This window comes from Kogia breviceps, chromosome 2 (genome assembly GCF_026419965.1).
Source record: "Kogia breviceps isolate mKogBre1 chromosome 2, mKogBre1 haplotype 1, whole genome shotgun sequence".
In the NCBI taxonomy this organism is placed as follows: domain Eukaryota; kingdom Metazoa; phylum Chordata; class Mammalia; order Artiodactyla; family Physeteridae; genus Kogia; species Kogia breviceps.
The window spans coordinates 104,727,454-104,744,976 of NC_081311.1; the positions used below are offsets into that span (position 1 = coordinate 104,727,454).

The following is a 17,523-nucleotide window of genomic DNA, read 5'->3' on the forward strand; positions in this document are numbered from 1 at the left end:
TGAAACACAGGTGAAGTGTACCACCTACTTTCAGAGGGTCAGAAAACACACACAGAGAAAAAGAAAGATAAAGGAAATGAGCAAAATGTTAACAACAGGTCAATCTAGGAAAAGGGTAGGTGGCTATTCATGACACTAGTCTCTCCCCTTTCTGTAGGTGTGGAATCATTTAAATAAAAAAGAGGAATGCTTTTGCATATATCAAGACATGTTCACAGCAACACTACTGATAAGAGCCCAGGGTGGAAAAGATCCAAATATACACAAATGATAAACTGGACAAATAAATGGAGATAAATAAATGGATAAGTAAACTGTGGTGTACTCATACAAGAGAGTACTACACAGAAATGAAAATGAACCAACTACTGCTAACATACCACACAGGTGAATCTCACAATGTTGAGCAAATAAAGATGGACACAGGTAGGATGAACAAACGTGTTGAATAAATGTTTCAGATAAGGCTCAGATAAGATCAGGGCTGCTATTTATCTTTGTTTAGCAAAAATTTTCTTCACAGACAGTAGAATAAGGTCACAATGGGAATGTATAAATTATTTATGAGAACAAAATTCCTTTCCCATACCCTCAAGCACATTTATAAAAACCACCTACATATTACTGACCTGCTCCACTAATAATGTGCTGCTGGTTTGTCAACCCCTTAAAAGACCTTGAATTAGAATGTGTATTTGATAGTTACAAAACCAAACTAACAAGACTTCCCTCTTGGAAGAAGGCTTTTCAAACTGTACTACGATTAAACAATTTCAGTTTTAAAATTTAATCTAAATTCAGATTTATAACCAGATTATTAAAATGAAAAAAGACATAAAATACTTACATTAACTTTGAAAGCCTGTACAGTGTTATCCAGAAGAAGGATGTTGCAAACCACCTCTGTATGAAGTCTATCTCGGGCCAACTCTGATGCTCGTACATTGTAGGTTCTGCCAGCAGGCAATCGGAAACGTGAGGTCATTACTGTCCACACAAGGTCTAAGTTGAAAAAAAAAAATTAACTAAATAAAGGGACAGTTGAAGATACAAATTATTTATATAAAAAGGTACAAAGTTATTACATATTTTTCAATTAGCCTTAGGTAAAAAGCAGTTACAAATTTTGAAACACCTGGATAGGAACTGTAGGTATAAAAGAAGATACCATATATAGTTCATCATGTAAACTAAAATTACAACTGCCCGGAAGAGGAGCTTTGTTTTGAACTGTCCATTAAGAAGACAATACACAAATTGCTGAGGTAGCCATATTCCAATTCAAAATATATAAATTTAGGAGCAGCCAAAAAGGAGGAAGGAAAATATGCTACCTCAGGAAGCTGGGCATTACTCATTGATGCAAGCATTAAAAAGACACTGGAGGATGGCAACAGGAGGGAAGGTTATTCACCTCGCAAGGGCCTTTCCTTTTATTCAAGCTTAAGATTTGGGAAACATGGGAGTTTATTAGTTGGGATTTTTTTTTTAATATAACAATACCCTTTTTCATTTTAACTATCCTCAAATGAAAACTAATTCTAATACAACTATTCTTAGGAAAACAAAAACAAAATAGAAAACTTAAGACTACAGATCTTTGCTTCTCAATTTTTTAACCTAAGAGGGAACAAAGACTGCCTATTAAAAAAAACAAAACAGGTATCACATCATTTTCAACAACAATTGACGTTAAAAGACAATGAAGATGTAACTTTGAAGTTCTGAAAGAAAATTATTTGAAACAGAATTATGTTCCCCCCATGTTAGCATTCATGTGAAAGAATAAAGTTACAGACATTTTCAGACATTCAAAAATTCGAAGTTTAAAATCCATAAAACTTCCCTCTAAAAGACAACTGGGGGACTCTCCTAGTAGCGCAGTGGTTAAGACTCTGTGCTCTCAATGCAGGTGGCCTTGGTTCGATCCCTGGTCCAGGAACTAGATCCCACATGCATGCCACAACTAAGAGTTCGCATGCCATAACCAAGGAGCCCACCTGCTGCAACTAAGGAGCCCGCCCGCCGCAACCAAATAAATATTTTTTTAATGAAAATAATAAAAGACAACTGGATAAAGGAAACAAACTACACTACGAACACAACTATATAGAATTTTAAAATATAAGCAATAAGTACTAAGGAATTTAATACGTAAAAATTAATAATAAAAAGAAATAGCAATTCAAATACATGGTATTCAGTAACTGCAGTTGACATCGTCCTGTTCATGTCAAAAGGATTCAAGCTAAAAGTAAATGTCAAAGTTACATACGTATAAAAATTGTAGAGAGGAAAATAGCTTTGGCATGTTGACAAAGAAGGGCTAGCCAAGTAAAATTCACCAATTAAAAGACAGTGATTGGCAGTTTCCAGTTCCACATGTAAAGAGCTCAGGAAGTCCCCAGTCAGTCCTAACAAGTAAAAAAAAACAGCAGAACAGACTGGAAAATCAGCAACCTTTCTTGGATCCATAAGAGAGGACACAGGGCAAACTTCTGTCCCAAAGACTGGAGAGATAGGTGAAGACAAAGAGTCACAGCTTACGGGAGCAGAGACTTCAAGTCTCTACTTGAAACTGCCACAGAAACCAGTACATGAGTAGGAAAGCCTGAATCCAACTGAGGACTTGCTGGAAGCTCAATGTGGACAACTCCAAGAGTTTTTTAAAAACTCCAGGGGACCAGTCATAGCAGGACTCACACAATATTGTGAGATTGACCTCCAGTAGCTCCGTCAGATTCCCACAGTAAATATCAGAGAAAAATACCCGAATTTCCCACAAGGGGCGGGATGGGGGGGGCGGGGACCACAAGACATTAGGAAATACAGTTGACCTTTGAACAACACAGGTTTGAACTGCACGGGTCCACTTATACGTGGATTCTTCTCAATAAATCCAGTACTTCATTATTCATAGTTGGTTGAACCCATGGATAAAGAGGACTGATTATGAGACTGAGCACTGGTGGATTGTGCTATCTGCAGTAGGTCTTGGAACCAATCCCCCATGGGTGCCATGGGATGACTCTCCATGATTTTTCAACTCTGTGAGGGGTCAGCACCCTGAACCCCCAGGTTGTTCAAGGGTCAACTGTACACCAGAGCACTCTGCTCTTCTTAACAAGGGCTGTTCTTAGGAGAAACTAGTTAACCAAAACTTAACTGACATGGGGCAAGGAAAATACTCAATTCCAGCTGATTCTAGCCTTCTTGAGGGAGACGGGAAATACCCAAGTCCAGCCCACACTAGCCATCTTGTCCCCCTATAAGGGGAGAGAAAAAACTGAGAAATATTTGTGTAGTTCATAGTCCAGAGGCCTACGCTCACTAAAACACTGAAACCTAACCACAGGACTACAAAATGCTTCCTTTCCCCCCCATTACTAAAGGCCTATTTACTGAACTTACTCTGACCAATATATATAATGTCTGCCTATCGAGAAAATTTTATAAGGTATACCAAAAGGGGAAAAAAACCCACAATGTGAAGAAACAGGGCAAGCATCAGAACCAGACAGGAAGGTGTGTTGGAATGACCACACAGGGAATTTTAAAAAACTATGATTAATAATATACTTAATGCTGTAACAGGCAGAATGCAAGAATAGACGACACAAGCAAAGAGAAGAAAATCCTAAGAAATAACTAAAAAGGAACATTACAGGTAAAAAAACATTGCAACACATATGAAAAATGCCTTTCTTTGGCTTATTAGTAGACAGACTCTATGAGCTAGAGGATGTATCAATAAAAATTCCCAAAAACCAAAAGCAAAAAGAACAAAGACTGAAAAGACCAAAACAGAATACCCAAGGACTGTGGGACAAATACAAATGATGTAACATACGTGTAAGAAGAATGTAAACTGGTGCAGCCTCCAATAGATATACTGGGCATAGATATATGCCCAGGAGTCGCACTGCTGGATCATATGGTAGTTCTATTTTTAGTTCTTTTTTTTTTTTTTTTTTTTTTTTTTTTTTTTTTTTTTTTTTTTTTTTTTGCAGTATGAGGGCCTCTCACTGCTGTGGCCTCTCCCGTTGCGGAGCACAGGCTCCGGACGTGCAGGCTCAGCGGCCACGGCTCGCGGGCCCAGCCGCTCCGCAGCACGTGGGAATCTTCCCAGACTGGGGCACGAACCCATGTCCCCTGCATCGGCAGGCAGACTCTCAACCACTGCGCCACCAGGGAAGCCCTATTTTTAGTTCTTTAAGGGACCTCCACACTGTTCTCCATAGTGGCTGCACCAATTTACATTCCACCAACAGCAAGAAGAGAGAAAAAAACACAAACAAAACCCCCAAAAGAACCAAACCCAAGATCAAAAACCCTATACTTAGCCGTATCCTTTAAAACTACAGAAAATCAAAGATAAAGAAGACAGAGTAAAAAACACCTTAGCTATAGAAGAACAAATATAAGAATTACATCTGACTTCTTAACCAAGCAATCAAGAAGAGAGTGGGGTGAGATACTTAAAATGCTGAGGAAAAAACCCCTCAACCTACAATTCTGTACCCTGCAACATTATTTTTCAAAAGAGAAAGACGAATACTTTCTCAAACAAAAGTTTAAAAATAGAGGGAATCTGTTGCCAGAGGACCTTTGCAGGATATGTTAAAAGAAGTTCTTTAGACATAAAAAGAAAATAATATAGATCAGAACTCAGACTCCACCAAGTGAAAGCCCTTAAAATGAAGACTGGGCCCTTCCTGAAATGAAAGGAATTCTGCCGCAGGCTTTAAAGACATTATCTGTCATGCAGCAAGAGGGCCCGTGACAGGATCATGTGGCAAGGAAGCACAGGGCCTCTGTGGGCTGACAGTCAACAACGGACTGAAGACCTCAACTTCCCAAGCTGCCGCAGTCCAGTCGACACCTAGCTTGCAACTTTGTCAGCTCCAACCAAGCTGTGCTCATACACCTAACCCACAAAAACTGGGAGAAAATAAATGTGTGTTGTCTTGAGCTGTAAATTAACTTTAAAAGAATGGAGAAACCTGCATTGCTCAGCCCAATTACAGAAATGCACTATCTGTTCTAAATATTTAATACTCTCAAATATGGACTGTCACAAGATGTTGGTATCCTATTATTTACAAAAAAACCTTTTTAATTTAGACTCTGCTGAGAGCTTTAAATAATTTTATTTGATTATCTGGTTTGATGTTAACCTCTAACCATTGAGGAAAAACTAAATTCATCAAATAGTAATCTTTAAATTTTTAAAAATTTTATTTATCTACAGTTGATTTATAGTAATGTATTAGTTTCAAGTGTATAGCTTCAGAGTCTTTTCCACTAAAGGTTATTTCAAGATACTGCATATAGTTCCCTGTGCTATACAGTAAATCCTTGTTGTTTATCTATCCTATATATATTAGTTTGTATCTGCTAATCTCAAACTCCTAATTTATTCCTCCCCCACCTTCCCCCTTGGTAACCATAAGTTAGTTTTCTATGTCTGTGATGCTGTTTCTATTTTGTAAATAAGTTGATTTGTATTATTTTTTTAGACTCCAAATATGTGTGATATATTATTTGTGTTTCTCTGACTTACTTCACTTTGTATGATAATCTCTAGGTCCATCCATGTTGCTACAAACGGCAATATTTCATTCTTTTTTATGGCTGACTAATATTCCATTGTGTATATATATACCACTTCTTTATCCATTCATCTGTCAATGGACACTTAGGTTGCTTCCATGTCTTGACTACTGTAAATAGTGCTGCTATGAACACTAGGGTGCATATATCTTTTCAAATTACAGTTTTCTCTAGATATATGCCCAGGAGTGTGACTGCTGGATCATATGGTAATTCTATTTTTAGTTTTTTAAGGGACCTCCATACTGTTCTCCACAGTGGCTGCACCAATTTACATTCCCATCAGCAGTGTAAGAGGGTTCCCTTTTCTCCACATCCTCTCCAGCATTTAAGTAATCTTTAAATTTAAAAAAAAATTCTTGAAAAAAAAAAAAGAATAAACTGAGTTTTACACTCGTGTATGTGAAAAATATCTTTTCCATTAAAAAACACTAAGAATAATTTCTAAGTAGATTATCAGTATATTCATTCATATATTCATCCAGTCATTCAACAAAAATTTGTTGTCTGTGCCAGGCACTGATCTAAGTACAGCTGGGATGAAAAAGAGGATGACCAAAAACAAACCCCCAAAACTGGGGGAGTGGGATGTTCACAAAGGGTTTTGAGAAGCTCCAACAGACACCTGGGAATCCAGAAGGCCATCAGCATGTGAGAACTATGCACATGCCCAGGAAAGAGCTGAAAAAACCCAAATCTCTCACTTTTTGATAACCTTGAAGCTTGCGAAAACAAGATGTGAAGGCTAAAGGAGGGCTGTAAAGCCTTGAAAGCCACGTCAGCAAAGGTTGGAAAACTTAGTGGTTCGACGTATGTAAGAAAATCTGTCCATTCATTAGCTGACTACTAAGTTAACTGAGCAAAAACAGTGCAGCAACACAATGACATACAGATTTTATAAAATTAGTTCAGGAAGGCCACTAAACAAACTAAATAATCAAAGCAACACTAAATAAACAAACAGTAACAAAAACAAAAAGAGCAACAATAAAAAAACCAGGGAGGAAGGAATCCGATTTCTAGAGTTGATAAAACATTATTTTAAAAGTACAGAATTCAACATGCTAAATTTCAAAAATGTAAATACAAAACAAAGAAAAAAGCACGATAGAATGACCCACATACAGGAGAGAAAGGAAAAAAAAAAGGGAGCTCAATAGAAACTGTCCCTGAGGAAGCTCACACAATGAACTTAACTCAACAAAAATCAAGGGTTATAAATATGTTAAATAAAATAAACGGCAACTACAGAACCAAAAGAAAGCTGAGAACAACATCACACGAAATGGAGAATATAAATAAAAACACAGAAATTACTTTTCAAACAAGCAGTTCAGAATTCTGTAATTAAAAAGTAAAATAACTGAAAGTTAAAATAGAAGGGCTTGGGCTTCCCTGGTGGCACAGTGGTTGAGAGTCCACCTGCCAATGCAGGGGACACAGGTTTGTGCCCCGGTCTGGGAAGATCCCACATGCCGCGGAGCAGCTGGGCCCGTGAGCCATGACTGCTGAGCCTGCACGTCCAGAGCCTGTGCCCCGCAGCAGGAGAGGCCACAACAGTGAGAGGCCCACATACCGCAGAAAAAAATAATAATAATAATACTCAAGAGATAAAGCAGTCCACAAAAATACACAGACTTATAAGGGATCCACATACTGGTCTTGGTCTGTGAGGGCTTCAAAATAATTATGATTACATATTAAAGACAATAGAGGGAGAACAGAGAAAATGGATTAAAATATAAAATACTTCAAAACAGAATTATAATCTATAAAAATGATCATAAAATTATAATTAAAAAAATAAAATAGAAGGGCTTAACAGATTTGAGCTAATATAATAAAGACTTAGCAAACTTGAAGATAAGTCAATTGAAGGACTTCCCTACTGGTCCAGTGGCTAAGGCTCTGTGCTCCCAAGGCAGGGACCCAGGTTCAACCCCTGGTCAGGGAACTAGATCCCACATGCCACAACTAAGAGTATGCATGCCACAACTAAAAGAGCCTGCATGCCACAACTAAGGATCCTGCATGTCGCAACGGAAGATCCCACATGCTGCAACTAAAATATCCCGCATGCCGCAACGAAGATCCTGCATGTGGCAACAAAGATACCGAGTACCGCAACTAAGACCTGGCACAGCCAAATAAACAAATAAATAAATATTTTTTTAAAAAAATTTTTAAAAAGATAAGTCAATTGAGAATATAAAGTTTGAGGAACAGAAAGAACAAAGAAAGAGGAAAAATGAGAACAGCCTGAGACCTGAAAGACACCATCAAGCATATCAACATATTCATAATGGAAGTTTCAGAAAGTCAACAGAAAAGCGGGCAGAGAGAATATTTGAAGAAATAATGACATATAAGTTCCCAAATTTGACTTTAAAAAAAAAAATCACATCTGAGAAACCAAATAACTTCCAAAAAGATAAACTCAAAGAGATCCACATCTAGACACATAGTAGTCAAACTGTTAGAAACCAAAGAAAAAGAAAGTCTTGAAAGTAGCAAGGGAAGAGTGACTCATCACCTACAAGAGATCCTCAATTATATTAATAGACAATATCTAATGAGGAAACATGAAGGTCAGAAGGCAGAGCATCCAAATTACTAACTGAAAATGACTATCAAGAAGAATTTAATATACTGCAGAACAATACTTAAAATAAAGGAGAACTTAAGATAGTCCAAGATAAACAAAAAGAATTTGTCACTAGCAGATCTATATTAGAAAAAAAATTAAAGATGAAATGAAAGTATATTAGATAGTAACTAAAATCCATAAGAAGAAATAAAGCCTACCAGTAAGGGTAACTACATGGCTAAATATAAATAACAGTAGAAATTTATTTTGTATTTGTAACTCTTTTAATCTATGGCACTTAAAAGACAACTGCATAGGGCTTCCCTGGTGACGCAGTGGTTGAGAATCCGCCTGCCAATGCAGGGGACACGGGTTCCTGCCCCGGTCCGGGAAGATCCCACATGCCGCGGAGCGGCTAGGCCCGTGAGCCATGGCCGCAGAGCCTGCGCATCCGGAGCCTGTGCTCCGCAACGGGAGAAGCCACAACAGTGAGAGGCCCACGTACCACAAAAAAATTAATAATAATAAAAATAAAAGACAACTGCATAAAGCAATATTTATAGCACTGTGTTGATGGGCTTATACCGTATAAAGATGAAATTTGTATGACAATAGTACAAAAGAAGGAGAAGGAAAAGTGAACCGTACAGGAGCAGTTTCTATGTGATGTTGAAATTAAACTTCTATTATCCCCAACTACATGGTTATAAGTAAATCCCCAGAGAAACAACAGTTGACCCTTAACAACATGGGCCTGAACCATGCAGGTCCACTTATATGTGAATATGTTTCAAGAAATATACAGCTGGCTCTCCATATCCACAGATGTGGAACCCCAACTGTAAAGGACTTGAACATCCATGGATTTCAGCATCTGCAGAGGCTCCTGGAACAAATCTCCCACAGACACAGAGGGACAACTATTTTAAGAAGTAAACTCAAAATAAAGTAAAAATAAACAACAGAATTAAAATGACAGGCTAGAACATATCCAGTTAAAATAAAAGAAGGCTAAGGTGGAGGAATAGAGAAAAATGGAACAAAAGGCATAAGAAAACTAGCAAAACAGCACTATGTTACCAATAACAACATTAAATATAAATGGACTAAAAACTCAAATCAAAACACACAGATTGGGGCTTCCAATAACACCATTAAATATAAATGGACTAAAAACTCAAATCAAAACACACAGATTGGGGCTTCCCTGGTGGTGCAGTTGTTGAGAGTCCGCCTGCCGATGCAGGGGCCACGGGTTCGTGCCCCGGTCCGGGAAGATCCCACATGCCACGGAGCGGCTGGGCCCGTGAGCCATGGCCGCTGAGCCTGCGCGTCTGGAGCCTGTGCGCCGCAACGGGAGAGGCCACAACAGTGAGAGGCCCGCGTACAAAAAAAAAAAACCACACAGATTGGCAGAATAGATCCTTTTTTAAACCCTGCTCCATTTATCTCCTCTCTACAAAAGACACATTTCAGATTCAAAGACACAAACAAATTGAATGTAAAAAGATATACTACAAGAATAGAAACAACAGAGAGCTAGAATAACTATTAAAATCGGTCTGGTTGGAACTAAGACACAAATTCAGCAAAGTTGGAGAATACAAACTTAACTCAAAAAATTAGGTGGATTTCCATACACTAGCAATTAATAATCCAAAAAGGAATGTAAGAAAATAAATCCACTTACAATAAAACCAAAAATAAAATACTTAGAAATGAATTTGACTAAGGAGGCAAAAGATTTATATAGTGAAAACTACAAAACATTGAGGCAAAGAAATTAAAGAAGATACAGATGAAAAAACATCCTGTGGGAGGAGATAAGAGTATCACGACTCTTGAGTGCTGAGCGTAACTCCCCCACATGAACGCATCAAAAACACATCAACATGTCGATCAATTCCCACTAAAAGCAAATGAGACTGGCAAAAAGACTTCTACAATGAGGCTGTAAAGAAAGATCCAAGTGGACTTGTGTAGGAAGGGAGGAGAAGCAATCAGGTTAGGACCCACAACTCTAGGAGGGGACACAGAAGAGAGAGATTATGGGCTTGGAGATCCTCCCTGAGGAGTGAGCTATTTGAACCACACATTGGGCACTCCAACCCTCGGGTCCAACATCACTTAGCTGGTGTGAAAACCAGTGGGACTTACAGGGGGTCTATAAGAAATCGAGACTCCACTTGTGAAGAGCACACACACGCTTACTGACTCCCAGTAACAGGGTGGAGGAAGAAGACTGAAACCACCCAGGGCTCTGGAAAGTTTCTCTTGACCAGCCCAGGGCATGCCCCAACCCACACCAAGCACTTACTCCAGCCTTTCCAGCTCCAGCAGTGGTGTGAGGGCTGCCATTGCTAAGGGCAGTACACACCCGGCAGGGGACAGAGTGGCTTGCACAAGACACTGCATCTGAATAGGGAGGGAGAGGCCACTGCTGCTACTAACAGAGACATCAGACGGGGAACTGTCTTGAGCTCTGACTGGCACACTGGGACCACCCTGGCACAGCCCTGGCCTGCACCAGCCCCTCTTGCTCCAGGGCTGTTCCTCTCTGGGGCAAACGTGCCACTGCTGAGAGAGGAGAGAGCTCACACTGAAAGGGAACAGAACCACCTTGCACCCAAACTTCAGGGCTTCTGCTCCAGCATGTTGGGAGCAGACCCCTTGCCAAACACGGAGGTAACAACCACTGAGCACAGAAGCTCTGGCTCAAACCTGGCTCTAGCTCCAGCACCTCCATCTCCAGCCCCACCTCCTTCCAAGGTGACAGCTGCAAGTCCACCCTGAGGTGTGACCCGTGCTCACTTCAGATCCAGCTCTCCTACCAAAGCCACTGAGTGTCTTCAGGCTGTATACGGACACTCCCACACAGGTCTACTCCTTCAAGACTGTGACAGATGATGTGTTTCACCTGATTTCACAGACAGAAAAAGTTAACCAAAATGAGAAGACAGAGAAATTTGTTTCAAATGAAGGAACAACAACAAAAAAAGACCTGTTAAAAAAAACCTAATGAGAGAGAAATAACTTATCAGATAAAGAGTTCAAAGCATTCATAGTAAAAATGCTGCCTGAAAAGAACAGATGAAGACAGTGAGAAATTTTACAAGGAACTAGAAAATATAAAGAAGAATCAGAGCTGAAGAATATAATAAATGAAATGAAAAACACAATAGAGGAATTAACAGCAGACTGGGTGATACAGAAGAATGCATAAGCATTCTGAAAGAATAATGGAAATCACCCAATCAGAGTAGCAAAAACAAAAACAATCTTTCAAAAAATGAGGGCAGTTTAAGGGACCTCTAAAATAACATCAAGCATATACTAGTCACATTATAGGGGTCCCAAAGGAGAAGAGAGAAAAAAGGGTTGAAAACTATTTGATGAAATTATGGTTGAAAAACTCCTGAACCTGAAGAAGGAAACAGATATCCAGGTACAGGAAGCACAGAGTCCCAAACAAGATAAACCCAAAGAGACCCATACCAAGGGCTTCCCTGGTGGTGCAGTGGTTGAGAGTCTGCCTGCCGATGCAGGGGATACGGGTTCGTGCCCCGGTCGGGGAAGATCCCACATGCCACGGAGCAGCTAGGCCCGTGAGCCATGGCCTCTGAGCCTGTGTGTCTGGAGCCTGTGCTCCGCAACGGGAGAGGCCACAACAAGAGGCCTGTGTACCGCCAAAAAAAAAAGAGAAAAAGAAAAAAAGAGACCCATACCAAGACATATCATAATAAAATGGCAAAAGTTAAAGATAAAGAGAGAATTCTAAAGGCAGCAAGAAAAAAACAGAGTCACATACAAGGGAACCCCCACAAGGTTATATGCTGATTTTTCTGCAGAAATTTTGCAGGCCAGAAGGGAGTAGCATGATATATTTAAAGTGCAGAAAGGGGAAAACCTACAACTTAGGATATTCTACTCAGCCAGACTATCATTCAGAATTGAAGAAGAGATAACGAACTTCTCAGACAAGCAAAAACTAAAAGAACTCATCAATACTAAACTGACCCTAAAAGAAGTGGTAACAGGCCCTCTCCAAGTAGAAAAGAAAAGGTTACAACAAGAAGAATTTATAGGAAAGGAGAAACCCCACTAGAAAAGCCAAATATTTAGTAAAGGAGCACTTAAATAAGCTGGTATGAAAATTAAAAGACAAAAAATTATAAAATCAACCATAACTACAATGAATCGTTCAGGGATAAACATGAAGATGTAAAATATGACATCAAAAAACACAAAATGTGGGGAAAGGGAGTAAAAAATGTAGATCTTCTACAATGTGTTTGAATTTAAATGACTATCAGTTTAAAATAAGTAGATATAGTTATAGGTCAACATATATGAATCCCATGGTAACCATAATTCAAAAACCTATGATAGATACAGAAAAACAGAGTGAAAGGAACACAAGTATACCACTAAATAAAATCATTGAATCACAAGGGAAAAAACTAAAAGAACAGAAAATAACTACAAGAACTGGCAGAAAACAAGTAAAAAAATGTCAATACATACTTATTGATCAATAATCACTTTAAATGTCAATAGAATAAAGCTCCAATCAAGGGCTTCCCTGGTCACACAGTGGTTAAGAATCCGCCTGCGAATGCAGGGGACACGGGTTCGAGCCCTGGTCCAGGAAGATCCCACATGCTGCAGAGCAACGAAGGCCACGAGCCACAACTACTGAGCCTGCGCTCTAGAGTCCGCGAGCCACAACTACTGAGCCCACGTGCCACAACTACTGAAGCCCACGCACTTAGAGCCTGTGCTCCACAACGAGAAGCCACTGCAATGAGAAGCCCATGCACTGCAATGAAGAGTAGCCCCCACTCGCGGCAACTAGAGAAAGCCCACACTCAGCAACGAAGACCCAACATAGCCATAAATAAATAAATAAATAAATAGCTCCAATCAAAAGACATGAGGTGGCTGATTAGATTAAAATGACCCATCTATATGCTGCTTACAAGAGACTCACTTCAGAGCTAATGACTGAAAGTGAGGGGATAGAAAAAGGTATTCCAAGAAAATGGAAATGAAAAGAAAGCTGGCAAAACTAGACTTTAAAACAGTCTATAACAAAAGATGAAGAAGGACAATAGATAACGATAAAGAAATCAACACAGGAGAATATAACATTCATTAACATATATGCACTGACAGAGGAGCACCTAAATGTATAAAGCAAATATTAACAGACATAAAGGAAGAAAGTGACAATAATACAATAACAGTAGGGGACTTTAACACCCAACTTGCATCAATGGACAGATCATCCAGACAGAAAATTAGTAAAGAAACAGTGGTCTTACGTGACACATTAGACCAGTTGGACTTCATAGATATCTATAGGACATTCCATCTGAAAACAGCAGAATATACATTATTTTCAAGTGCACATGGAACATTCTCCAGGATAGATCACATGCTAGGCCACAAAACAAGTCTCAACAAATTTAAGAGGACAGAAATTATAGCATGCATTTTTTCTGACCAAAACGGTATGAAACTACAAACCAATTACAGAGCAGGAAAATCGGAAAACACAAACAAGTGGACACTAAACACATGCTACTAAAAAACCACTGGGTCAATGAAGAAGTGAAAGAGGAAATCAGAAAATATTTGGAGACAAATGAAAATAAAAACACAACTTTCGAAAATCTATGGGACACAGCAAAAGCAGTTCTAAGAAGGAAGTTTAGAGTGATACAGGCCTACCTCATGAAACAAAACAAAAAAATCTCAAATAAACAACCTAACTTACCATTTAAAGGAATAAGAAAAAGAACAAAGTCGAAAAACAACAGAAGGAAGGAAATAATAAAGATCACAGGAAATAAATAAACGGAGACCAAAACAAAAAACAATAGAAAACATCAATGAAACCAAGAGCTAAATTTTTGAAAAGATAAACAAAATTGATAAGCCTTTAGACAGGCTCATCAAGAAAAGAGAGCCTAGGGCTTCCCTGGTGGCGCAGTTGTTGAGAATCCGCCTGCCGATGCAGGGAACACGGGTTCGTGCCCCGGTCCGGGAAGATCCCACATGCCGCGGAGCGGCTGGGCCCGTGAGCCATGGCCGCTGAGCCTGCGCGCCCGGAGCCTGTGCTCCGCAACGGGAGAGGCCACAACAGTGAGAGGCCCGCATATCACAAAAAAAAAAAAAAAAAAAAAAAAAAGAAAAGAGAGCCTAAATAAAATAAGAAATGAAAGAGGAAAAATTACAGCTGATCTCACAGAGATACAAAAAAACCATAAGAAAATACTACAAACATTTACATGCCAACAAATTGGACAACCTAGAAGAAATGGATAAATTTCTAGAAACATACAATCTTCCAAGACTGAACCAATCCAAACATACTAATCACTAGTAGTGAAACTGAATTAGTAATTTTAAAACTCCCAGCAAACAAAAGTCCAGGACTGAATGGCTTCAGAGAGGAATTCCACCAAACATATAAGAACAGCTAATAACTATCCATCTCAAAATACTCCAAAAAACTGAAGTGGAGGGAATACTCCCTCCCAAATTCATTCCATGAGGATACCATTACGCTAATAACAAATCCAGACAAAGACACTACAAAAAAAGAAAATTACAGGTCAGTATCTCTGGTGAATACAGATGCAAAAATCCTTAACAAAATATTAGCAAACCGAAATCAACAATACATAAAAAGGATCACACACCACGATCAAGTGGGACTCATTCCAGGGATGCAAGGATAGTTCAATATCTACAAATTAATCAATGTAATACACCACATTAACAAAAGGAAGGGGAAAAAAATCACATGATCATCTCAACAAACACAGAAAGAGCATATGACAAAATTCAACATCCATTCATGATAAAAACTAATCTAAGTTGGTAGAGAGGGAACATACCTCAACATAATAAAGGCTATTTATGACAAACCCACAGCTAATATACTCAGTGATGAGGGATATGGGATTAAGAGATACCAACTACTGTATATAAATAGATAAGCAACAAGGATATACTGTATAGCACAGAGAATTATACTCATCTTGTAATAACCTATAGTGGAGTATAATCTGCAAATATACAAATCACTATTACACTGTACGCCTGAAACTAACACATTATTGTAAACCAGTTATACTTCAAATAAATTTTTTTTCAAAAAAAATTAAAATTTATATATATTTGCTATCTCTGTCCACTATTAGAACCCAGAAGCAATAGTCCAATAACACTGAACATACATAATGCCCTATATACTACTACACACTAAAAGAAACCAGGACTTCTTGGGAGAAAAGGCTGATTCCAGAGCTGGGGCAGAGAAGATACAAGGTCAGGCTAAATCTCTTGTGCTGGTAAGTAAAGAAGTCCTCAAAATCTGATGGGAACAAATAAAAAAACATGAGAGGCAGTTAAAAGGGGCTCCCACCAGTTAAATGAGACAACTTAAGTTTTAAGATAAATACTAACAAGAATAGATAATACTCTGAATAAAACAAAAATCCATAGGTCTAAACTGATACTAATTATTTTAAGTCAGGGAAGGGAAAACTCTTCTTTGTAGAATAATGTCAAATGATAAATGCAGGGGCTTCCCTGGTGGCGCAGTGGTTGAGAGTCCGCCTGCCGATGCGGGGGTCACGGGTTCGTGCCCTGGTCCGGGAGGATCCCACATGCCGCGGAGCGGCTGGGCCCGTGAGCCGTGGCCGCTGGGCCTGCGCGTCCGGAGCCTGTGCTCCGCAACGGGAGAGGCCACAGCAGTGAGAGGCCCGCATACCGCAAAAAAAAAAAAAAAAAATTATAAAAATTATAAATGCAGAATAACACAGATAGAAAACTGCCATTTTACAACTACCATAACTGACTTAGGCAAGAATCATCAATGAATGATAAAATCACTGGTTGAAGTTTATTGAGGAACACGATACACACAGAATCTCAAAGTATTTTTCCACTGATTACTTAATTTCAAAGGGTGAAAGGTATCCCTACAATGGAGAAATCTGTCAAATCCCACCTTAACCAAATGATCCTATTTAACCTCACCAAAACTACCGTCATAATAGGCACCATGATGTTACACATTGAGAACACAACTCCTATGTAATATTCCTGCCAAAAATGTTTAACCTGAATCTGATTATGAAAAAATTAAATTAAAACAATCAGACAAATCCAAATTGAGGGACACTCTACAAAACAACTGGCCTGGATTCTTCAAAAATGTGAGGGGGATGAGGAAAAAGGGAGAAGAAAGAGGAGATTAGAAGAAGGCTGGGGAAGCACTGTAGATTAAAAGAGACGTAACAACGCAATGCAACATGTAGTCGTTGATCCAATCATGAATCAGAAAAAAAACAGCCATATCTATATCTGTATCTATATCTATGGTACTTGTTTGGACAACTGGAGAAATTTGAACATGGAATGTATTTCAGATTATAGTACTGTGTCCATGTTAAATTCCCTGAGTGTGATCATGTGGTTATACAGGAGAATGTGTTTATTTCTAGAAGATGCATGTTTCCATGCTGAAGCATTTAGAGGTAGTATTACGATCATGATGTCTGAAACCTTCAAATAGTTCAGAAATTTTTAATATATAAACACAGAGAGAGATAAAGCAAAGTAGCAAACCGTTGGCAATTGGTGAATCTATATCAAGGGTACATAGGTGTTCAATATACTATTCTTGCTACTCTTCTGTAAGCTTGAAATTTTTCAAAATAAAAAGTTGTGAGGAAAGAGTAAAAAGAAATTCCTTTCAAATTCTGTTTTCACACTTACAAGAAGCAGATAAAAACAAAACCTCTGCTACCCAAAATTATGAAGCAATTAACCACTCACAAAAAAGTTTTCAGGATAACTGACAATCCCTTACCATTATCATTTTGTATGGGATGTTCTCCAATGAACCACAGGCTTTGCTACAATCTTAATTTCTTATATGATGCTCTGGATGTAACTATAAATTAAAATGTTGGTATTGTAAGTAATGGACTGAATAACTTAGCTTATTGCTATAACACTTATTCAGTGAAGGCTCCCTCAGCCCTCTGAACTAAACTCGGAAACATAACACTGAATAGGCCAGATTCTCTTAGGAAAGTACTGTTAAAACTATGAGCTATAGGGACTTCCCTGGTGGTCCAGTGGGTAAGACTCCGTGCTCCCAATGCAGGGGGCCTGGGTTCGATCCCTGGTCAGGGAACTAGATCCTGCACACATGCGCAACTAAAAGCCCACATCCCGCAACTAAGATCCCGCATGCTGCAACTAAGACCCATTGCAGCCTAAATAAATAAATAAATAAATAC

The 17,523-nt window shown here is 38.8% G+C and overlaps 1 protein-coding gene across 5 annotated transcripts in view; it reads right to left on the minus strand.

Annotated features, from left to right (window-relative positions):
* PTPN4 (protein tyrosine phosphatase non-receptor type 4) overlaps positions 1-17,523 on the minus strand; it is a 198,307-nt gene that overhangs the window by 161,437 nt on the left and 19,347 nt on the right. For all 5 annotated transcript variants that reach the window (XR_010839098.1, XM_067025896.1, XM_059054910.2 and 2 more), the window contains exon 2: positions 848-1,002. Coding sequence is in view for 4 of the 5 variants with exons in the window: in XM_067025896.1 (XP_066881997.1) it covers positions 848-985 (138 nt within the window). In the remaining variant the exon portion in view is untranslated. The remainder of the gene's footprint in view (positions 1-847; positions 1,003-17,523) is intronic.